General features: G+C 36.7%; 1 protein-coding gene across 1 annotated transcript in view; it reads right to left on the bottom strand.

The window, feature by feature from the left end:
• Positions 1-25085, bottom strand: part of ds (dachsous cadherin-related 1) — a 342130-nt gene that overhangs the window by 148090 nt on the left and 168955 nt on the right. The window contains exons 4-5 of the mRNA XM_090396431.1: positions 19244-19480; positions 7819-7994 (exon numbers count right to left, since the gene is read on the bottom strand). Of these exons, the coding sequence (XP_090252557.1) occupies positions 7819-7994; positions 19244-19480 (413 nt within the window). The remainder of the gene's footprint in view (positions 1-7818; positions 7995-19243; positions 19481-25085) is intronic.

Here is a 25085-nt window from a genome sequence, read left to right as displayed (position 1 = left end):
GAGTATCGATCAGATACAAATTTTAAAGAAGTTCTAAAAACGGCAAAATAACTGAGTGAAGAGGTGGATGGAGAACAAGAATTTAAAACTGGTATGGAAGTTCGACGACAAAAGAAGACACGACAATTTGACTAAGAGCATCATGACGAAATGCCACAATCGCCAGAAGATAAATTTAGAGTGAATGTGTTTTATACACTTCGAGACGTTGCAATGTGTTCGTTAATAGAACGTTTTGAACAACTAAAAGATATGATAATTTCAATTTCTTGTATAGATTACTACAAATTAACAACAAATATTTATGAAAAATTTGTGACGATTTAGAGATTCTCTTGAAGGACTGCAACAATAAAAACGTAAATGCAATAGAACTATATGACGAGTTATGTGCTTTCCGGGATATTTTTCGGATGGATAATTTAAGTATTCAAAAGCCCTTTCAATATTCTTAATTTTATTGTGTCCAATAATTTATCTTTCCCTAACTTTTCAATTGCTTTAAGAATACTATTAACCTTACCTGTTAGTGTAGCGAGTGGTGAATGTTCCTTTTCCAAGTTGAAATTGATTAAAACTTACTTAAGAACAAGTATGTCACAAAAAAGGCTTGTTGGTTTGCCGTTAATAGCTATTGAAAATGATATATGTGTGGAAATAGATGTTAAGACCATTATTTCTAATTTTGTGAATATGAAATCAAAAAGCTTAAAATTTTAATTAAAAAAAATTCAAGTATATTTATGTAATTTAATTTATTTTCTTTTATTATGTGAAGATATTATTTTTTGAATACTTATATTAAATATTCTAATTATTTCTGAATTCTTTTATTATTTTCTCATCTATCTTGAGTTTCTTTTAATTTCCTAAAAGATAGTTCCAGTTATAAAAATTATTACAAGTTACTAAGAATTTAGTAACTTGTAAAATGCAAGAATTTTTTAAACTTTAGTTCAAATAAATTTTAACTTTAATTAAAATTCATTTTAATTTTGTGAGCGATTTGGGTCGGTGAGAAGGCTATCCTTTATCATTATATTCAATGATTAAAGTGAAGTGGCTTTATCAAAATTTGCTTTAACTTTTGAGAATTTTTTGAATATACGGGTTTTTAACGATTATCCTGCCTAATCAACACTCCCAGTTCATTACATTTATCGAACCAACGTGTGGCTGTTCTGTCAAAATTTATTTAAGAAATTTCAAATAATTTAAATTTTTATTATCGTAAAAGAACCACACACTCCCGGATCGTTACAGGGGGTGCTTAGATAGAAAAAATTGCATGCGGGCATCAAAGACCCTAGTGCCGGCTCTGCTGACACCTCCAAGCAGTCCAAAGACTCAAAAGTTAGTTGCATGAGAAGTACAAAGAGCAGTCCAGGAAAATAACTTACTTTTAAGGATAATAAAAGTGCAATACAGACATCAGTTTAGCCAATGATGCTAATTAAAATCCCATGGAGTTTTTTTGATATGTGGCCAGTAAAAGAAAGAATAGTTACGAGAGGATGAACTGTAGATGCGCAACCACTGAGAAATTAAGATATTAGATGTTAAAAATATAAATGAGCAATTTGTAAAGTTATTTCATCCTTGTGAATGTAACATCTAGAGCAGAAGGAAATTGAGGAGGAAGAAGGACTGATGGTAAGTGAGCAGGAGGTATATGAGGAATTAAACAAATGTAAGATTAATAAGGTGGGAGTACTTTTGTGTATCATTGCTGTTGAGAGAGAATGTTCCAGTGAGTTTACAAACAGCCTTGACATACTTATTTTACAAGAGTCTTGCCATGGGGTGTCTAAAAGAGTGGAAAGAGGGACAAAATTGTTTTCATTTCACTAAGACTGTGATAAAAATTAAAGGCTAATCTGTGTGTCTGCAGCTGTGATCAGGACTTGAATCCAGAATTGGGTTGATGTCAATGATGATCAGCATGCGTTTGTTAAAGGAAGGTCATGTTTAAGCATTCTACTTACATATGCTTACATATTACAGCAAGTGAAAAATGCATTGAACAAGAGAGAGAGAGAGAGAGAGAGACAAAGAGAGAGAGAGAGAGAGATATGTATATATAGTAATGTATTTAGATTTCACAAAGATATTTATGAAATCTAAATATACTACTGCATGTACATCTTATCCAATACACTGGTCCAATCCAATGCACTAATTGAATAAGAAGAGATGGGCTCTCTGATAGATCTCAGCCAGTTGTACATCGGGGTATCAGTCTCCTGGAAGAGGCAAGTCACCAGCAGTGTGTCCTAGGGATCTGATTTTGAAGCCATTGCTGTTTAACTTGTATGCGAATGCTATCTGGAGAAAGTTAAATGGAATATGCAGTCTGCACATGATGCAAAGTTGAGAATACAGCTATTGTGCAGGGCTGGAATAGCAGGCAAGAGAATAGAGTTATCAGTTCAATGTTGCAAAGTGTAAGATTTTAAAATTTGGAAAGCAAAGGTAGAATGCAGAGGATATAGTTGGCAGAGATATCAAGAGGTGGAGATAAGTTAATCGAGGTAATGACAGACAAGAACCTAAAATTTAAAGAACACACCGCTGAGTGTGGCATTCCAGCAGAATATGGTAATGATGCAGAGGATACCAACATGTAGAAATAAAGAGTTTATTGTTTCATTGTACAAGGCCCTCAATCAGGGCATCATGTGTGCAGATTTGGTTACCTGCATTTTCAAAAGGATGTGGATATATTCAGAGAAGTGACGCTGTATTAAGTTGGGCTGGAATGTTGGGTATTGAGGGACTGCAATTTGCATAGCCTGGTAGAGAGGAGGAGGAGGAGGAGGACAGATTTGAATAGACTTGGACAAAGAACTGGGTTGTAGTTTTAATACTGATAGGTGCAAAGTGTTGAATTTTGGAGTGGAGAAATATAAGGCTGTGTACTATATTGATGGTACCGTACTGCAGGAGGTGGATGAGATTTGGGAGTGATGGTTGACAGCAGACTGAAGTTCAGAGGGCATATTACAAGTCTTGCAAAGATTACACATCTTAGTGCTACTATGATAAGAAGTACTCTAACATAGGGATAAGGAAGTGGTTGTGCCACTGTATAAAGCACTAGTCAGACCATACTTTGACTACTGTGCACAAATTTGGTCACTTGGTTTTCAGTGTGATGTGGAAACACTGGAGAGGGTCCAGAGATGAGTGACTAAGACAATATCAGGACTTTGGCATGCTGGCTATGGAGAGAGGTTGAAGAAATATGGATTTCAGAGGTTTGGTGAATAGGAGGAAAAGAAGTGATGTGATAGAGATATTTACATTAGTGAGAAGATTTTATTGGATTAATCCAGATGGAATTATAAAAAGAGTAAAAGGCAAGAGCAGAAGAACTAAAATCCATCTCTGGAAGTTGTGTAAGAATGTGGTGAAGAGAGGTGTGAGGAGTAGATTTTTTACATGGAGAATTGTTAGTGAATGGAATGCATTACCAGAATGTTTTGTTAATGCAAAGAGTGTTAAGGATTTTAAGATTCGGTATGATAAATATGTTCTTAGCTGAATGAACTTCCCACGATGAGTCCACTGACTCCATGGAGGGGGGGGGGGCAATAATAATATTAATAATAATAATATGGTCAAGACATAAGATGGTAGTAATTCTCGTAGAAAGGCTTATACGTTGGTTGCACATGATTACTAAATAACCTAAGGAATTCACAACGTATATTGGAATATAAATTAAAATAAACTTTAATATATACTTCCTATATTTCGGCAACGTCACATTGCCATCTTCTTGGGAACATAAGATTAAGAGACATGCACGCAAGCACTAAAACAGCAAATGAGGTCGAAGCGAGGAAACTACTGTTTTTCCTAAAGTCCTGATGGTGCCCCCCCCCCCCCCCAGTGGGCTATATTAGATATTCTTGGCTGATGTGCTGAAGTTCTCAAACGGCCAAGAATACCTAATATAGCCTGCTAGGGGCACCATCAGGACTTTAGGAAAAACAGTAGTTTCCTCGCTTCGACCTCATTTTCTGTTTTAGTGCCTGCGTGCACGTGTCTTAATCTTATGTTCCCATGAAGATGGCAATGTGACGTTGCTGAAATGTAGGAAGTATATATCAAAGTTTATTTTAACTTATATTCCAGTATACGTTGTGAATTCCTTATAGTTATTTAGTAATCATATAACATAGTAAGAGGCTGATATGGGTTAATGTGAAGAGATTTTTCGCAGATTGGAGAGGAGACATGGGTAGAACCAAAGGTAAAAGTGATGTGAAGGTTTTTATTGTATGTAGACAGATTAGTGAGAAAAATTATTATTATATGCCAGCTTCATGGGGGTCCAAGGGCTCATTGTGAGAGGGCACTGTATGCCATATAACCCACAATCTACACTGCATAATCCAGCATCCACACTATGCCATTTATAACCTACTAAAACACACATATTCCACCATCCATTAATATATTTGTGTTTGTTAATTGCATGTGTTCTCTGGTTAATTGCTTGTATACCATATAAAAAACTTGAGTTACTGGAAAGAGAGGGGAGAAGAGAACCCTACTACCCCCATATATGATCAGCTAACTCACCTTCAGCTGACAAAGCACTTATAAAGATTCTTCTCATCAAGACAAGAATCATGTTAAGGTCTTTTCCATTTGAAGGGTACATTGTCCCATCATTCTTCTAACTGAGCTATGGAGATGCTTGTATTTACTGAGAGTGTAGTGAGCGCAGAAACAATGAATAATTTTTAGGTATAGTTTGATGAGCTGTGTATATGATAGTGAGATTGCCCATGATGAGTCTTTTGATCACATGAAAGTCTGATGTTGAATACAATAACAATAGCAGCCTTTATTTAAACTTATTAGTTTATTCAGGGCATCACACACAACACAATGAATATCTCCCTTTAATCCATCTTCTATACTGATAAAAAAAAAAGTGAACATTACTGATCACATTCATTCTTTTAGAAAAGCACTACTAATTACAGTATTTTCTGATACCTATCATTCACTCACTCTTTTCTCACTGACACCAATTTTATCATATCTACTGCAATTTATATAATAAACATATATAATTTGTATAAGTCATATAATGCTAAAGATAATTAATATTATTATTATTATCCTAAGTATTATTATTATTAACCATGGAGTTACAGACTCATTAAACACATTCAAATTCTCTGAAGACACCACGCTTTCAGGAAATGCATTTCAATCATTCACAACTCTCCATGAAAAAAACTACTTCTCACTCTCTTGTTTACACCATTCGTATATAGCTTCCAGGGATGACTTTTTGTTCTCCCTTAATCTCCCACCATTTTATGAAAAATCTCTTTAATGTTAATCATAGAACAACCCCTTACCAATTTGCATGTCTGTATCATATCATCTCTCTTCCTACTATTTACCAGACTGTAAATTGCATCATCTAAACCTTTCTTCATATTCAACATTCCAAAGATCAGAAACTATTTTGGCCAATTGGAAGCAGAGTGGGGCCTCTCGACCTGCTCCAACATCTTTTCATCCTTTTGAAAACCAGATGACCAAATCTGTGCACAGTAGTCCATATATGGCTAAATCAGAGCTTTATACATTGGAACCAGAATCTCCTTAATTCTACAAGTCAGTGTCCTTCACATGATTGCCAGAATTTGTTGTGCTGTCCACACAATTTTGGCAATATGTCCTCTAAATTTTAGATCCTTATCCTCAATCACCCCAAGATCTCTGGTTTACTCTGCCTCCAACAATATATCCCCACTAAGAATAAATTCTACATCCCATCTTTGTTTCCAATTTTTAAAGCATTATATTTTGCAACATTGAACTGACATCCAGTTGGGAGAAACTATGAGGAGTAGCGCATACGTTCTGGCCCATTCACTCAGTCTATTCAGGTCTACTTGTAAGGCCAGAACATCTGCTCTACTCCACATAGTTTCTCTCAACTTTGCATCATCTGCAAACTGAATATCCCCATTCAAATCTTCCCTAATATCATTAACATACAAGTTAAATAGCAATGGCTCTAAAACAGACTTATGAAGCAGGCCACTAACGACTTTCCTCTTCTTGAATAGTACTCTCCCCTCCCCTCCCCCACAACTTGTTGATACCTATCATACAGCCGATCTCGAATTCAGTGCACTAGTCTAATATCCAATCCCATTCGCTCTAGTATGACTATCAACTTATCATGCAGTAATCTATCAAAAGCCTTTGCAAAGTCTAAATAGTCTAAGTATACTGTAGATTACTAAAACATGACCTCCCTTTAGCCATGGGAGCAAAGGAACAAAGCTTCTCATAATCACCAGTCTTGTAGTACTACACATATCCTTTCCTCACAGAAGTCTTCGCATGGTTGGCAACTACCCAGGTAATCACTTCATCACTCCCACCAACTGGAAGGAGATTTGACACCTCATTTATAACAACATCCTCTGATGAGATGATCAAATCCAAGACCCTGAATCCTCATGTGCCCTCTTGCATACTGCCTGAGGTAGTTGTTCCTCAAACACTCTAGAAACTCATTTTCTTTACTTCTGGTTGCTATCTCATCATCCCAATCTATATTTCTGCAACTAAAATTACCCAAAGTGATCACTTTTACCATTTGCTTGGCTAATTTGCTTAACATTTCACTACCATCCGCATTACTAAGTCTATAGTAACATCCAATGAAGTATTTCATTCTATTCATCTCTATCTCACACTATACTGCTGCAAAACTACTGGTACTATTTCCCTCATGTATTGTATGGATACAATGCTTTTCTATCATCAATAGCGCTTCACCTCCCTTTTTATCTTTTCTATCTTCATGAAATATATCATACCCTTCCATCTCTATTCCTGTCAGAGTGTTATCCTCATCCAACCATGTCTCACTTATTCCAGCAGTTTTGGGTGAATGAACTCAATCAATGCAACCATTTCATTTCCCTTGTTTCTGATACTTTTAGCATTTGTATACAATCATAACAGCTCATTCCTGGATCTATAACAAGTTTCACTCATACCACTTATTAGATGTGACTTCTCTCCATACTTTCCTCAAACCATTTCTTTTTCTCCTTACTAATCCAAGAACCTTCTTCAAATCCAACTGTTTTCCCTACATCCCAGGTCATCCCTTTCCCTTTTTTGTCTATCTACACACATTCACATCCTCTTGGAGCATCAACCTTTCTCAAGCTGTGTTGTTCCCCTGTCCACTCTGAGTCTCCCCATTTCCCTGTTTGTCTTGCACACTAGTTCTCTCATTCTATACACTCATGCTATCCACTTCTTCATTCATAAGCACCACTTCAATCTCTGCTTTTTTTACTCTCTTGCTCTTTCACATCGTTTCTTACTTGCTCAGATATCTAGAATAAAACTAAGAATTCGATTGTTGTGCTTCACCTCTACAAAATATTACTTTACCATTTATGATAATTTATCATTTACACAGTAAATGAATGTGTTAATAATTCAAATGAACAGTGTTAAAAATAATATATAGTGATCTCTTAATTATCAACCATAGCAGAAAATCAATTTCCTCGTAGAATAATTGGCAGACTAATTAACTGAAGGTGCAGTTATATGGTGCTACTATACTAGAAGGCAGTTGACATACTAGCCCATTCAAGTGTTAATAAATTGAGTGTTTAGCTCTTTGAAGGTTGGATAATTGAGAGATCAAGATCACTTGTAATAAATAAATAACAATAACAGAGTTTATTTGCAGTAATAATGATAAATCCAAGTTATAACTATTTAATCTTAACAGTGACATAAAAATACCTGAGTATGACCATATGAGGGTGGATGCCCACTTGTTGCTTGAATATTTAGTAATACTGAGGGCCGTGTTTCATGATCTAAAGGCCGCTTGGTTGTAATCATGCCTGATAATGGGTCAATGCTAAAAAATCCTTCTGGATCACCAGAATAAATGGCATAACGAACAGTCCCAGCACCTGTAAATTAGATTTTTATAATATATAAGTACAAAAACTATGTATATAGCTACATTTATATTCAGATTATCCTGCATTCTTTTTAAGGAATAAATTTTAACTTATATTTGGGCATAGAAAAAGAAACTATTCTGTTTCTTGAGCTTTGTTAATTTACTGTGGAATCTTGCATAAGTAAGAAGTTCAGTAAACATTTTTCATAATTTAAAGTTTATAAAGAAGTAAAAAAATCAGAACATCGGAAATCTATTGTAAATTCAGTATCACAGAGGACATAAGGATTAAAATTTTAGGCATCCTACTCCAGAGACAAAACACAGGATCTTTCCAAGCAATTTCAGACTTCCCTTAAGCAAGAAAGTGGTAAAATATCAGTCAAACAAAACTGCTAACAGCTTAACATAAGTTTCAGCACTTTTCATACCAAACCTTATGAATTAAAATAATATATTTTGACAAATTTTGAAAAACTGACAGATTATTATTTGCTATAAGTTGGGTCGAGACTCCTCCTCCCCTCTCTCACCAATCCAAACAAAATTTTTAATGATACATTAAATTAAAAAGTTCTTTACTGAACACACCCATTCAGTTGTTTGCAGATGATGCAAAGTTGGGACGAACCATGAAGAGTAGAGACAATGTTGTGGCCTTACAAGAAGACTTGAATAAATTGAGTGATTGGGCACAGAAATGGGGATGTGAGTTCAATGTTGCAAAATGTAAGGTTTTAAAATTTGGAAAACAAAGATGGGATGCAGAATTTATGCTTAGTGAGGATATATTGTTGGAGGTGGAGGAAATAAGAGATCTGGGGGTGACAGTGGATAAGAATCTGAAATTTAGAGGGACACATAGCCAAAATTGTGAAGACAACACAAAGGCTTTTGGGAATGATGCAGAGGACACTAACTTGTAGAAGTAAAGAGATTCTTGTTCCATTGTATAAGGCTTTGATTAGGCCACACATGGACTATTGTGCCCAGATTTGGTCACTTGGTTTTCAGAAGGATGAAGAGATGTTGGAAAGGGTCCAAAGGCAACTGACTAAGGTAGTTTCTGACCTTTGGAATGTAGAGTATGAGGAAAGATTGAAAAGATGTAATTTGCAGAGTCTGGTGGACAAGAGGAAGAGGGGAAAGATATGATAGAGACCTACAAGTTGGTAAGGGATTGTTATAGGATCAATGCTGGAGAAGTTCTACAGAAAATAGTGGGAGAGCAGGGGAGAACCAGAGGTCATCCCTGGAAACTATAAAAAGGGTGTGAGTAGGGGAGTGAGAGGCAGGTTTTTTTCGTGCAGAGTTGTAAATGATTGGAATGCCTTGCCTGAGAGTGTGGTGTCTGCAAGGAGTTTGAGTGTGTTTAAGACAATATGATGAGCTGTGTGTGTGTGTGTGTGTGTGTGTGTGTGTGTGTGTGTGTGTGTGTGTGTGTGTGTGTGTGTGTGTGTGTGTGTGTGTGTGTGTGTGTGTGTGTGTGTGTGTGTGTGTGTGTGTGTGTGTGATAAAAGGACCTCCCAGATGAGTCTTGACTCCATGAGGTCTTGGGGTAATAATAATAATAATAATTATAGATTAAGCAGGAAAAGAGAAAATATGATAGATAAGGATTTGAGAAGTATGGTCAGGATCATGCAGAAAATGAGCTAATGTACACAAGTTATCCAAGTGGCATGGTATTTAGATAGATATGTACTGAGTAATATTTTGATGTGTAAAAGGATCTACATCCAAAAGATGACCTAAACTTAAATGTATTTGGGAATAAGTATGGGGGAACTGAGATGTCATCCTTGCCCTTAGTTGATCAGAGTGACCATGTAGTCTTAAACTGTAGATGAAAAGTCATGCAGAGGTATCAAGGAAGAGAGGAATTTATGTAAAATTATAAGGCAGGTGATTACAGGTATACCTCGATTAATGCGGTTAATTAATCCCTTGATGTTACCACGTATATCAAAATCGTGTTAATCAAATCTAATAATCAATGGTAAAAATTACAATTCGTCCATGATTGATTACTGTATTAATAATTCGTTTTATGTGGTACTCGTTTAGGAAAGATAAAAAAACGAATGCAAAGTAAATGTTTAATAAATACTTGTACCTATTATTTACTGCAAATTTTTTTTATCAAAAGAAGTTATCAAGAGTCGTTTGAACAGATTTAGTTTTTTTCTTATCGGCATAAATTCTACGATAAGAAGCAAAATGACTCTCCAGACCTCGGCAAAAAAGCAATAAAACATAAAGAAAAAAACACTGCAAATATAATACATGATGGTACAAATTAAGTGGATATTGAATCCTACATTATTTCATAGACGAATATAGAAACTACAAGCGTTTCATGCTGAATATATAGAAACTAAAAGTTTCGGTGGATGCAAGCATAAGCAACCTTATGGGCAACTCATAGTAAAGGTGGAGTAAGCTCTAAATACCTTTCCTTAGTATTTTCCATAATGTAAAGCACATCTCCTAGAGGCTCTCTATTTCAGTAATTCATGATGGTTTATTTATTTTCAGTTACAATCTAAAAATTATTGAACAAAGAATAAAAACAACAACAACAACAACTAAACCATACTACACTGACATCGGAGGTCACAGTATATCTCATATACAATTTACTGTCAAATATCACAAACCTTTACATAACATGTTTTAAACCAAACTGACAGCAAAAAACAGTGCGGAATATCACTCGTAACATACAAATGCAAAGCTACTCATGACCTCCAAGCCATACACTGAATTGTGTAAGAATATTTATATCAAACATTTTGCATGTATCTGTCAGATCAGCTGCAAGCTTCGCAGGGTTAAAGGTGCGTTAATCAAAACTCTTGCCACGTATATCAAGGGATTGCCGCAATTAATTTCACCACGTTAATCAAATCCTGCATTAAGCAAAACCACGTTAAGCAAGGGATACCTGTATAATAATCTTAAATCAGTTTAGAGTACTTCCATGGATGAAAGAATTGGAAGGATGAGATATCACTGTTGCATAGGAACTAGAAGAAATACTTAATTAGCATCAACGGCAAGTTGAATACCTCAAGTGAAAATGCTAACACATTTTGGTGTTATTGCTTAAAATGGATGACTAATGAAATTAAATAGTAACTGTAAATGAAAAAGAGGTTATGAAAAAGTATAAAGAGAGATGGGGACAGCATTTGCATTAGGAATATAAGACACGGGCCAGGAAAGTGGCTAGTATATAGATACTAGCCCTTTCCTGGTTCATGTGAGTGAGGAATGTAAATTAAATTTTTTAAATCTATGTAAATTAATAATGATAATGAGAACAAGCTGAGCAAGATACTCTTGTAAAAATAGTCACACCAGTTGTTTGTAGGTGTCCAAACCTAGTAAGTGTACGTTTCAAATTTTAATGACTAATTAAATTAAGTTGATCAGAAGGAGAAGTGAAATGAAAAATATGCGTAGTGAGATGAGAAGTTTGGTGGATAAGCATAGACAAGTACAAAAGGTTAGAATGAAGGAAAGCAGAGAAAAAGAGGTGACAAGTCATGTGACTCGAGACAAATCATCTGAATTGAGGTGACTCGAGAATAGCGATATACAGAGATTCCTCAGCTTCTAAAAAACTAGGATTTCTCTTTTGCTCAAGACGTTACTTCACCCCTGAACAGCTGTTAACCTTATACAAATCACAAAACCACCCAGGCATTGAATACTGCTCTCACATATGGGTTGGGGTCCCCAAAAGCTCCCTCAAAATGCTTGACTCAATACAGAGGAGAGCAATCAGACTTATTAATGACCCGTCTCTTACCAACTCACTCCCACCACTTCCGCACAGATGATTGGTCTCTGCACTATGTGTATTCTACAAATATTTCCATGGAAAATGTTCATCTGAAATAGCATCAATAATTCCCCCCACTTAGTACTAAGCTCATTGGAACATATGCAGCTGCTGCTCAACATCCCTTCACAGTGCACCTTGAAACTCACAGAACAAGTTTCTTCTCCTCCTCCTTCATCCCTGCAAACTGCTGTACTATGGATCAGTCTTCCCCATGTTGTGTTCCCCAAGGAATAAAACAGTCATTTAAATCAAATGTGAACAAGTACCTTCTTTCCCAACTCACTACCTATACACGGTACTATAGGTTGATCAACCTATAGTATGTACTACTATAGGTTGATCAACCAACCTCTCATGTATGGGCTCCACATCCACACACCCACCCACCCACCCACACACACACACAGACAGACAGACAGACAGAGAAAAAAAAATAGAGGTGTGGTAAATAAGAGATTTCATAAGGTGTGTTTTTCAGGAGGTAGAATTAACAGGATAACTGATGTGTTAGATAAGAGAAAGATGAGCAAGTGAGCTGGTGGTGGTGGTTGTTGGAACAAATGACTTATTTGGAACATAAAGAGCATGCAAGAATAGATTATTATTATTATCATTATCATTACAGGCAACTCCAAGGAGTCCCCCAGACTCATCGAGGGAGGCCCTAAAGATCATGTCAAGAACAACTATTCAACATCCACACAGTATCTATCATACTTTGCCTTGAACTCATTCACAGCCATGGCACCCACAACAGACTCTGGCAGCCCATTCCACTCATTCACTACTCTGCAAGTTAAAAACCCAGTTCTAACACCCCTGCTAACCATACTCTCGCCCAGCAGTCTCCATGGTTGGCCCCTAGTCCTTTCACCACCAGTCCTGTTCTGAAAAATATCATCTGAATTTATCTTATAGAAACCCTTCAGCAATTTGAATGTCTCAATCATATCACCCCCTTTTATGCCTGTCAACCAATTTCCAACCCACAAATCTTCAACCTGTTCTCATAAGGTTCATTCCATAGACCTGCTATCACCTTGGTCACTCGCCTCTGGATCCTCTCCACCTCTTCCCCATCAAGAAACTTCCTTACTTCCTTCAAACATACCTTGACTATTTCCTATGCACTATAAACATGCTACCCCTGCAGTTTCATGTGCTCCAAGGAGTCTCCTGAGTTTAATTACCAACTCTGTAATTTCATGTATATTCTTTCTTAACTGAAAATTCCACATCTTCTCAATCATGTTCATCCCCCCCCCCCCTCTCTTCTATCCACTACACTATGAAAATTGCATTCCCTTTCTGTCTTCACATTCAACATTCCAGAGATCAGAAACCACCTTTCAGTTGTCTCTGAACCCTTTCCAACATCACTTCATCCTTTTAAAGGTATCAAATCTGGCACAGTAATCTAAGCCTTATACAACGGAATCATAACATACTTCTGCAATGATGTCAGTCCTCTGCATCATTGTCAGAATTTGTTGTACTATCCTCACAATTTTAGAAATATGTCCCTGAAACTTCAGGTCCTTGTCCACCATCACTGGCAGATCCCTCATCTTCTCTGACTCCTCTACGATCTCTTGCATGAATTGCATAAACTACATTCCATCAATGCCTTCATAATTTTAAAACCTTACACTTTGCAACATTGAAGTGGTAGCCCTTCTCATTTGTCCATTTGGCCAAATGGACTTCATAGTTCCTCTCAACTTTGTACATGCAAACAACTTCATATCACCATTTAAATCTTCCCTGATATCATTAATGTACAAGTTAAACAGCAATAGTCCTATAACAAAACCAATGAGGCACACCATTAGTGACTTTCATTTTCAGGAATATTGCTCTTCCATACATGCTGATACCTATCAGACAACCAATCTCCAATCCAGTACTAATTTATTATTCAACTCCAACCTCAACCTTTCCAATTTATCCAAGACTTTTACAATATATATCCTAAATATACTGTGACAATCTATGAAAGACTTTTACAAATTCTAAATATACCACTGTGTATGAATCTCCCTAGTGTAATGTACTTGTCACCTTGTTATAATAAGTAAGTAGATTTCTGAAGCATAGTTCTGACTAACTTCTCTAACACTTAATCACAAATCCAGATACACATATGGGTCAAAGCTTTAGTCTTATCATCTCCTTTCTCAGTTGTTCCTTTTTCCACTCCTTTGGAACATGGGCCGGTCTAAGACTCATGTTAAAAAGGTACATCAGTGCTGTTGTTAACTCACTAGAACATTCCTTCAAAATATGCAGTGATATATCATAAAGTCCTACAGCCTTATTTCCATCCAGTTTACTCAGTTCCTCATATGCCTACTGTTTACTCATCATCAGTGCTCCTATCCCCCTTCCCAGCACACTCATGTTATGTATGATATCATATTCACAAGGATGAAATACCTTTATGAATTGCTTATTTAATATTTCATTAAATCATTCACCAATCAGTATCGTCCTTCCATAATCATTCTTTTTTCTACTCGCTGTATTGAAAGAACTCTGTGTGATTTCTTTCAGCCTCATTAGCTAATTGCTGCTCATATTGAACTTGCTATCATTATCAAACAAGTCACTTTTCTTGTCTGCTCTTTATACTTCTCATGCAAATTATTATTGCTACTCATCTTATATATATCACTTTTTCATGGAAGTCCTCATATGGCTGGCTACCACCCAAGTGATCATTTCATGGTCACTTTCACCAACTGGAGTAAGATTTGACACCTCATTTATAACAGCATCTTCTGATGAGATGATCAAATCCAAGATGCCTGACCATTGTGTTTATGAAAATAACTCCTCCTTTTCTGGTCTGTCTTCACTAAAAACATCATATCCTTCCTTGCATCTCTATTTCTGTCAGAATGTCTATTCTGATCCAATCAAGTCTCTTGCTTGTTACAACTATTTTTGAACAAATGAACTCAGTGAAAGGAATAATTTTGTTTCCCTTATTTCAATACTTCTAGCATTCTTATACAGACATAATAGTTCACTTTTGGTTCTATAACTAGTCCCATGGACACTGCTTCTAGGATGCAACTCCTCCGTACCTCTTCCCTAGCCATTCTTCTCTATCATCAGCAATCCTTACAATCCTCATGAGACTCACACTCTCTACACACATCCCAGATATCAATAGATTGTTGAGAAGAGTGAAAGATAATAGTGTGGTTGGAAGGGTGATCGGTGTGTTGCCTAGATATGATAGTGGTGAGTTGAGACGAAGAGCAGGCATCGTGGTTGGCAGAGCTGTGTGAGGATAAGGGAGTGGAGTTTGTGAATGTATGGGATACATTTTGAAGGAAGGATGGAAATGTACAAAAGAGATGGGTTGCATTTAAATAGATTTGGTGTGACTCAGAGAGACTATTGCTGCCAGGAGGATTGAGTGATGCGAGCAAGAGAGCAGAAGTAAGAGGTGAAGTAAGAGATCAGGAGAGTGGAATTGGTAAGATTAAAGTTATTGTAAATGAGAATAGTAATGATAGAATGAGAATACAAGATGAATAGGGAAACGAGGGTGGTGGGTCAGGGTGGACAGGGACATAGTATAAGGAGAGAGGATGTTGGAAGTAGTAGTGAATGAGTGTATGAGGATTGTCAGTATGGGAATGGGATGGCCTGAGATGTACAGAATGTAGTTGAATCTGAAGAGATAGATTAAGTGGTGATAAAGGCAATTGGGGGGAATGGTTAGGCATGGGGAAATCACAACTTATGAAGGACCAGTTATAGATCTAAAAGTGAAATGCTGTGTTTATTTACAAATGCCAAGAGCATCAGAAATAAGGGAGGGGAAATGGTTTCATTGATTGAGTTTACTCACCCAAAAATTGTTGGAATAAATGAAACATAGCTGGATAAAGATGATATCCTGAGAGGAATAGAAATGGAAAGGTATGATGATCTCCATGAGGATAGAAAGGACAACAAGGGAGGGGAGGTGCTATTGATGATAGAAGGTGAATTATGTCCACACAAAGTGGAGATGCGAGATGTAAATAGTGGCAATGGTTTTGAATCAGTATGGACTGAGCTGGAGGTTGACAGGAAGAGATATTTAGTCAGATGCTGATATAGGTCAGGGAATGTGGAGGGTGGTGATGAAGAAATGTATAAGCAACTTGGGTTAGTGAACAAGGCAAGAGTGATTAATTATTATGGGTGATTTTAATTGTATCAGTATAGATTGGAATGAAGAGATAGCATTTGGGAATAAGGAAAATGAATTTCTCGAGTTCTTGAGAGGCAACTATTTCAGGCAGTATGTAAAAGAAGGCATGGGAGAATTGGGAGTTTTAGATCTGATCATTTTGTCAGAGGATGTGATTGTGAGTAGGGTTTTGCACTTTGCTCCAGTTGTTGGGCATGAATATGAAGTGATTACTTGGGTTGTGGCTAACCATATGAGGACTTCTGTGAGGAAAGGATATATGTGAAACTATAAGTTTGGTGATTATGAGAAGTTTAGGAGACAGACTAGAGCTATAGCATAGAATGAGGAGTTGATTGGAAAGGAAATAAATGCCGCTTGAGAACTGACAAAGAAATACTTAATGGCATCAATGTGTGAACGTATTCCCAAGCTCAAAAGGCTGAATATGGTAGATGTCGAATGGATGAATACAGGGCTGAAAAATGAAATTTGGAAGAATAGGATGCTGTGGAGGGAGCACAAGATGAATAATGATAGCAATCTAGCAATCTATTGTATGAGGAGTATAAAGAGCAGGCAAGGAAGGTGACTCAGTTATTAAGAAGAAAAGCAAAACTACAGTATGAGCAGAAATTAGCAAATCAGGCCAAGGAAAACCTCAGAGACTTTTTCAGATATGTTTCAAGTAGAAGAAAAACTAACTATGGTAAGATGATGTTAATGGATGAAAATGGTAGAATGGTAACTGCTGTAGAAGACATCGTCGAAGTATTCAGTGAACAATTTATAAGAGTGTTTCATCCTCATTAGGGAAAAATTACGAAAAACTCATGCAAAGGACAGGAGAGGATTGCTTAATTGTGAGCAGACAGGAGGTATACGAGGAAATAAACTTGATGTCAATAAGGCGATAGGATTTAATGACATATCATCACACATCTTAAGGGAATGTTCCAGGGAATTGGCATAGCATTGGCATGCCTGTTTAATAAGAGTCTTGCAACAGCACAGGTTCCAAGGGAGTGGTAAAATTGTTCCACTGCATAAAGGTGGTGATAAGACTGTGGCTACAAATTATAGGGCAATCTGTATAATTGGAGTTGTGGTTAAGGTACTGGAGAGATTGTTGAGAACTAAGATACAGAAATGAGTTGATAACAGCAGTATTCTCTGTGGTTAGCATGGGTTTGTGAAAGGGACATCATGTTTTACTAACTTACTTATGTACTATACCATAACAAGATGACAAATATTGGATGCGGGAGATTCATATACAGTAGTATAGCTAATAAGAGTTTGCAAAATCTTTCCATAGACTGCTATGTGACAAGCTGTTAAATAAACTGAAAGAAATGGGACTGGATAACAGACTTCTGATTGGATAGGTGACTGGCTATCAGATAGATATTAGTGAGTTATGTATGGGGTGCAGTGTGCTGAAGGAGGAGGATTGCTAGAGGTGTGGCACAGGGGTCTGTTTTATATATATATATATATATATATATCTGGTCCATACACGAAAGGCCACAAGACCTGTATCATATTAGTGCCATTATGTGGGCAAGAGGACTAGAAAAGAAGAGGAGTCTGTTCACATTTCGCTTAAACAGCTGATGGAAGTTGGTTCAATGAATTTTAAGATGGACTGTAAAAGGGTGTTGGTTAGTAGTGGCACTTGTTTTAATGATTTTGGATGAGAGTATCTATAGAAGAGACACAAGGCAGAAACTGAATGTCTATGAGAGGGGGATCATTAATTAGCTAGATTGCCCACTTCTGGATAGAATCGAGCAGTTGTAGAGAGGATTTTGGTGCACCATCCCAAATATGGGAGCAATATTCCATGGCTGGGTGGATTTAGGCTTTGTATAGAGTTAGCAGTTGTGGAGGTGTAAAGTAGTGCCTTGTCGAAAAAAGTACACCAAGAGTTTTTTGGCAGCTGCAGAAGATATAGTTGAAATATAGTTGTGCAGGAAAGATTGAAGGTGCAAGTCAGTCCAAGAAGGAAAATCTGATCATGTTTGGATATCAGTATTACTGAAGATAAGAGGGAGGGATGAAAGCTTTCTTGCGAGAGATCAGACAGAACTAAGTTTTAGTGGCATTGAAGTTTATAAGGTTGTCCTTGCCCCACTGAAATAGGAGATCTGAGTTAAGGTCCCTGGTCATGGTGGCTATTGGGGAATCTAATTTGTGTATTAGTGATATTGGGATTAGTTTAACTAGTGATATATATGCAGCTGTTTGTAGATGAAACAAACTCAGGAGGGCAATGCAGAGTCAAGTAGATGTTATGCCCTTACAGGAGGACTTGAATAGATTGCATGAATAGGCAGGTAAGTGGATCTATCAGTTCAATGTCGCAAAGTGCAAGGCTTTGAAATTTGGTAAGCAAATGGGATGCAAAGTATACCTTTGGTGGGGAAACTTTAAAGGTGGTAGAGGAGATGAGAGATCTGGGAGTGGTAGACAAGGTCCTCAATGTGCAATGTAGCCCCTCCCCTGAAATTCAGGGAGCTACATTGCATAAGTTGTGAGGTCATTACATCAGATAATGGGAATAATGTGGAAGACCCTGACATGTAGAAATAAAGAGGTTATGATGCTGATGCCATTATATAAGGCCTTGATAAGGCCTAATATGGATTATTGTGCACAGATTTGGTCTCTGGGTTTTCATGATGACAAGGATATATTGGAAAGGGTCCAGAGAAGATTCACAAAGGTGGCCAGTGGTCTTTGTAATGTGGAGTACAAGAACAGATTGTGAGAATGTAAGTTGCAAAGCCTTGTGAATAGGAGGAAGGGGAGGGAGATATGATTGAGATATATAAGCTAGTCAGGGGTTGTTATCAGGTTCAAATGGAAGAGATTTTTCATAGAATGGGAGAGGGGTAGAAGTAGAACAAAAGGCCATTGCTGGAAACTGAATAAGGGGGAGTGTGAGCAGAGGAGTGAGAAGAAGGTTCTTTTCATGGAGAGTGATTGGTAAGTGGAATGCATTGCCTGAAGGTGTTGTGAGTGTAGACACATTGAATCAGTTTAAAACACAGTTGGATGAGCATTGTGTGCAATAGTGTGTAACTCCCACGATGAGTCTCTGACTCTGTGGAGGTCAGATGCTAATAATAATAATAAAACACTGATATAAATAAATATCTTGATAAACAGCATTATAATTGTTAATAAGAAATTAGCAAACACTTACGGGGATCTCTGCTTGTAGCAGCAACTGTTCCAACCATTGTTTCAAGTGCAACATCTTCTCTGACAGAGAAACTGTAACGAGCCTGCTCAAAAATAGGAGGTTGATGACTAGAGGTGATAACACTAATATACACGTGAGCTTGAGCATCTGTTATAAGCCCACCACCATCTTTAGCTGAAATGGTTAAGTGGTGAAGAGACCTGTCAGGATTGAGCGGTCGAATTACAAATATTTCACCTGTAAAATAAATACAAACAAAAATAAATTTTATGTAAAAATTTTAGTTAAGTAATGAATGACAGCATTAACTTTTTTTTATGTGACTTATACATACAAAAGATACCTTTACTATCATGTGTAGGATAAGTTTTTTTTTTTCTATTTATATTAATTCTTTTTTTTTGTATTTTTTATTACAAGGTCTGAAAGCCTTGCTCTAGACACAAATCCTGGAACTTTTTCAGGCTACTTCAGGCCTCCAGTAAGCGGGGAAGTGGTCTCACACCAGGTAGTGAAATTCATTTCCTATCTGAAGACAATCACAAACATCCATGCCAACAGCAATCTGTTGGTTGGAGAGTAGATAAGCAAACCATTGAATGAACCAACTGGGTTGGTAACTGTCGCATTTTATATGTATTTCTTCTTTCTTATGGTTTTATTTCTTATTTAATTTCTTATTCAGTTTCTTATATTTTTTTATCTGTTATTTCTTATCAGCATCATGCATTTTTATTTTTATTAGTTATTTTCATTCACATACTGATATCATGATCAGTACATTTATCAGACTATAAAGGTTTATACACAGTGGTGAGCTATAAGGGGCTCGTGCGAGCCCTTTGTTAATTTTTTTTTCAAATTTGCAAGCCCTTTGTTCTTCTTGTTTACTTTTTTTATTTTTTCAAAAAAAATATTTTTTTTTGAAACATTAAGCGACAAACTCATACGGTAACCTAACAAAAATTAGTCTATTTGGCAGTGTATAGATTATTTGGAATTATTGTTTCAACTCCTCTATAAAGAATGTGCCCAAGTTTGAAAATAAAATAAGGGCATGCGCTGTCTTTACCCTTCTCCCTTCTGGTAGCCAGTCGTATGGTAAAACCAGTAGCCAATCAAATGTTTTAAAAAAGATTTCATTCTTATTATATTTTGATAGTTAAAAAATGTTTTTCTTATGTAAGATAAATTAACACAGTTGACTGTGTGCAAATGTTGTGGCCTTACAGGAAGACTTGAATAGATTGAGTGATTGGACACGGAAATGGGGATTTGAGTTCAATGTTGCAAAATGTAAGGTTTTAAAATTTGGAAAACAAAGATGGGATACAGAATTTATGCTTGGTGAGAATATATTGTTGGAGGTAGAGGAAATAAGAGACCTTGGGGTGATAGTGGATAAAGATCTGAAATTTAGGGGACACGTTGCCAAAATTGTGAAGACAACATAAAGACTTCTGGGAATGATGCGGAGGACACTGACTTGTAGAAGGAGGAAGATTCTTGTTCCATTGTATAAGGCTTTGATTAGGCCACACACACATATGGACTACTATGCTCAGATGGGGTCACCTGGTTTTCAAAAGGACAAAGAGATGTTGGAAAGGGTGCAGATCGGGGGGGGGGGGGACTGACTAAAGTAGTTTCTGACCTCTGGAATGTCGAGTATGAGGAAAGATTGAAAAGATGTAATTTGCAGAGTCTAGTGGAGAGAAGGAAGAGGAGAGATATGATAGAGACCTACAAGTTGGTAAGGGGTTGTTATAGGATCAATGGTGGAGAAGTTCTACAGAGAGTAGTGGGAGATCAGGGGAGAACCAGAGGTCATCCCTGGAAACTGTATAAAGAGGATGTGAGTAGGGGAGTGAGAGGCAGGTTTTTTTCATGCAGAGTTGTGAATGATTGGAATGCCTTGCCTGAGAATGTGGTGTCTGCAAAGAGTTTGAATGTTATGATGAGCTGTGTGTGTGTGATAAAAGGACCTCATAGATGAGTCTCTGACTCCATGAGGTCTTGGGGTGGTAATAATAATAATAATAAAATATTTGTTTAAAAATGATAGCCTTTAGAGGTTGATTGTCCTCTCATACTTTTTGATTGGAATTTGTACACAAGCTGTATTAATAAAAGTTTTTGTGTGAAATATGTTTTTTTTTTTTTTTTCCTCGACGATGCGAGACCTTTGTTAAAATTTCCATAGTTCACCACTGTTTATACAGGTTGTGAAGCCTAAACTGAAATTACAGAAAACCCCAACCAAATTAAACATTCGTCTGTGTGGTCCACTAATGCCTCCCTAAAGAGAAATAATAGCAGAAACATGTCCAGCAGAATGCCTATTTAAACAGGCATATGGAAAAACAGAACAACTTTTGAGAAAGTGATTGCAATGATTATTATTAAGTAGATTATCCCTTTCTTGACAGCAGCAACAATGAAAAAAAAGAATGCCTATAAAAAACATTAATGATATTACACATGATATTAATGTACTAGAGGGTTTGCAAACATCTTGAGCATAAGACTAATAAAAAAATACTTTAAGTAAAAACTAAAATCAAAATAAAAAAAAAAATTAAGACAGATTATTTGGATACATATTGTACTTTATTAGCATATATGGCCTGTAGGTTGAAACACATCTCTACTCTCTAACCTACAAGCCATGGTGAAAGTTTATTTTCCACTTGGTTAGAGTATAATAAATTTAGTTTAATCCTTAATCTTTAATCTTTAGTTTAATCCAAGTGTGAGCAAACAAAGTTTGCGCCTGAAAGTATCTTCAGGACTGGGTTAAGGTGGTACACACCAGGGCAACTCGTTGCAAAGGTGGAGCAAGCTACCAACACTCCTATCCTAGTATCTCCTATAATGCAAAACACATCTCCTTGCGGATATGTCTATTGTTATGCATCAAGGGAAGGGCCACTACCCAGACCGGTTTCGACCTTTATTGAGGTCTCTTCAGTGGGAGCCAGGCCCAAGTCAGAAAGATGTTGAAAGTTTATTTTCCACTTGGTTAGAGTATAATAAATTTAGTTTAATCCTTTATCCAAGTGTGAGCAAACAAAGTTTGCGCCTGAAAGTATCTTCAGGACTGGGTTAAGGTGGTACACACCAGGGCAACTCGTTGCAAAGGTGGAGCAAGCTACCAACACTCCTATCCTAGTATCTCCTATAATGCAAAACACATCTCCTTGCGGATATGTCTATTGTTATGCATCAAGGGAAGGGCCACTACCCAGACCGGTTTCGACCTTTATTGAGGTCTCTTCAGTGGGAGCCAGGCCCAAGTCGAGATATCAGGCCGAAGCATTTGCAGGTCATGCAACGAGTTGCCCTGGTGTGTACCACCTTAACCCAGTCCTGAAGATACTTTCAGGCGCAAACTTTGTTTGCTCACACTTGGATAAAGGATTAAACTAAATTTATTATACTCTAACCAAGTGGAAAATAAACTTTCAACATCTTTCTCTAAATCCAGAGTAATTTATTAAAAAAGGGTGGCACACCAATTGGCAATTCCTATAGGTGGAGATGACCTGCAAATGCTTCGGCCTGATATCTCGACTTGGGCCTGGCTCCCACTGAAGAGACCTCAATAAAGGTCGAAACCGGTCTGGGTAGTGGCCCTTCCCTTGATGCATAACAATAGACATATCCGCAAGGAGATGTGTTTTGCATTATAGGAGATACTAGGATAGGAGTGTTGGTAGCTTGCTCCACCTTTGCAACGAGTTGCCCTGGTGTGTACCACCTTAACCCAGTCCTGAAGATACTTTCAGGCGCAAACTTTGTTTGCTCACACTTGGATAAAGGATTAAACTAAATTTATTATACTCTAACCAAGTGGAAAATAAACTTTCAACATCTTTCTCTAAATCCAGAGTAATTTATTAAAAAAGGGTGGCACACCAATTGGCAATTCCTATAGGTGGAGATGACCTGCAAATGCTTCGGCCTGATATCTCGACTTGGGCCTGGCTCCCACTGAAGAGACCTCAATAAAGGTCGAAACCGGTCTGGGTAGTGGCCCTTCCCTTGATGCATAACAATAGACATATCCGCAAGGAGATGTGTTTTGCATTATAGGAGATACTAGGATAGGAGTGTTGGTAGCTTGCTCCACCTTTGCAACGAGTTGCCCTGGTGTGTACCACCTTAACCCAGTCCTGAAGATACTTTCAGGCGCAAACTTTGTTTGCTCACACTTGGATAAAGGATTAAACTAAATTTATTATACTACAAGCCATGGTTTCAAAATTTCACTGGCATAATTTTTTGGTAATGTCTTTAAGTAACAAGTGATTTTCTGGCGAATTAACTTCTTTCTTAATGGAAGTGTCAAAATACTTTTAGTGGATAGAATGAACATAAAAAAAATTTTTATAAAATTCAAGTTAATATTTTATTATTATTATTATTACTATGATTACTGTTGTTGTTATTACCAGAGACCTCCAGGGACTCAATGAGGGAGGCCAATCAACCACACTTACTGCCATACCTATTCTAGAATTCATTAAAACTATCTGCACTCACAACCTGCAAAAGAAAGCCATTCCAGTCATGCAATGCTCTATGAGAGCAAAATTTAGCTCTTGACCTTTTCTTGATTGCATTCATTCTCAGCTTCCAATGATGTCCTCTCCCCACCCTCCATAAAATGAAAAATTACATCTATTGGTATGCTGTTATATTGCCCATCAGAAGTTTTAAGTCTTATACTATCCCTCTTTACCCTGTTTGATAGTGTCCAGAATCTACAAATTCTCAACTGTCCTAATAATCTGCAATCCACTGATATGATCTTAAACACTCTCTCTTTTTCCACTGTATATGCATCACCTCAGAATGCAGGAGACCAGATCTGCACACAACAGGCCAAATACTCCAAAGGTCCAATCAAAGCCTTGTAAAGAAGCAAAATGACTACCATATTTTTGCATGTCAACGTTCACTTCGGCATTGCAATTATCCTCTGAGTTGTACTGTATATTCTGGCGTATAAGTCAACTTTTCAGCATTGAAAAAAGTATTTAATTTTTTAGGTCAACTTATACGCCGGGTCAAAAATTGATTACTTTCCAAGAAAAAACTAGTACGTATCATACTCTGTTAAATTTATTAGCAATATACAAAAAGGGTAAATAAGTAAAAATATTTCAACTTATATCAAATTTATTTACAGAAAAATTATTTACATGCTATATAATTATTTATTTATAAAAGAAAATAGGTAGGTAACTACATAATTAAAATTTAATTTTCACTGTCTGAATGTATGAAAAGTTTACTGTACTCTGGTTCTGTAATTTCTTCCGGTATATCGTCATATAAATTGTATTCGTTTTCTCCATCAGATTTAGCATCAATTTCGTCATCATTGTAAACAAAATCATCTTCCAAGCCATCTAATTTGTTAGATATAGCACATTTTTTAAAAGATTTTATTACTGTATCCGGTTTTATTTCATCCCATGCTTTCGCTACCCATTCACACATAGTTACCAAAGACACATGTCGCATTTGTCCTCCTTTCGTGTAACTTTTCTCTCCTTCTTGCATCCACACATTCCACTGTTTTTGTAAACTGTCTTTAAATGCCTTGTTTATACAACCATCCAATGGTTGCACTAGTGAAGTTAATACACATGATATCTAGCCATATCATGCCACATTTTATACGTCTATGCCAATTAAACAGTAAAAAAAAGGTAACTATAATTTACTGTAATGAAAAGAAACAATATAAAACTGCAGTTAAGAACCTCATGTATTCATTTCTTTTGGGAAGTAAGCATGGAGAATCTGGGATAAGACTATTATCCAAGCAAAA

The sequence above is a fragment of the Typopeltis vanoorti genome, chromosome 8 (genome assembly GCF_054136105.1).
Source record: "Typopeltis vanoorti isolate ZY-2024b chromosome 8, IOZ_Tvanoo_1.0, whole genome shotgun sequence".
In the NCBI taxonomy this organism is placed as follows: domain Eukaryota; kingdom Metazoa; phylum Arthropoda; class Arachnida; order Uropygi; family Thelyphonidae; genus Typopeltis; species Typopeltis vanoorti.
Note: the sequence above shows the minus strand (reverse complement) of the source record. Positions and strands in the feature narration are given on the sequence as shown.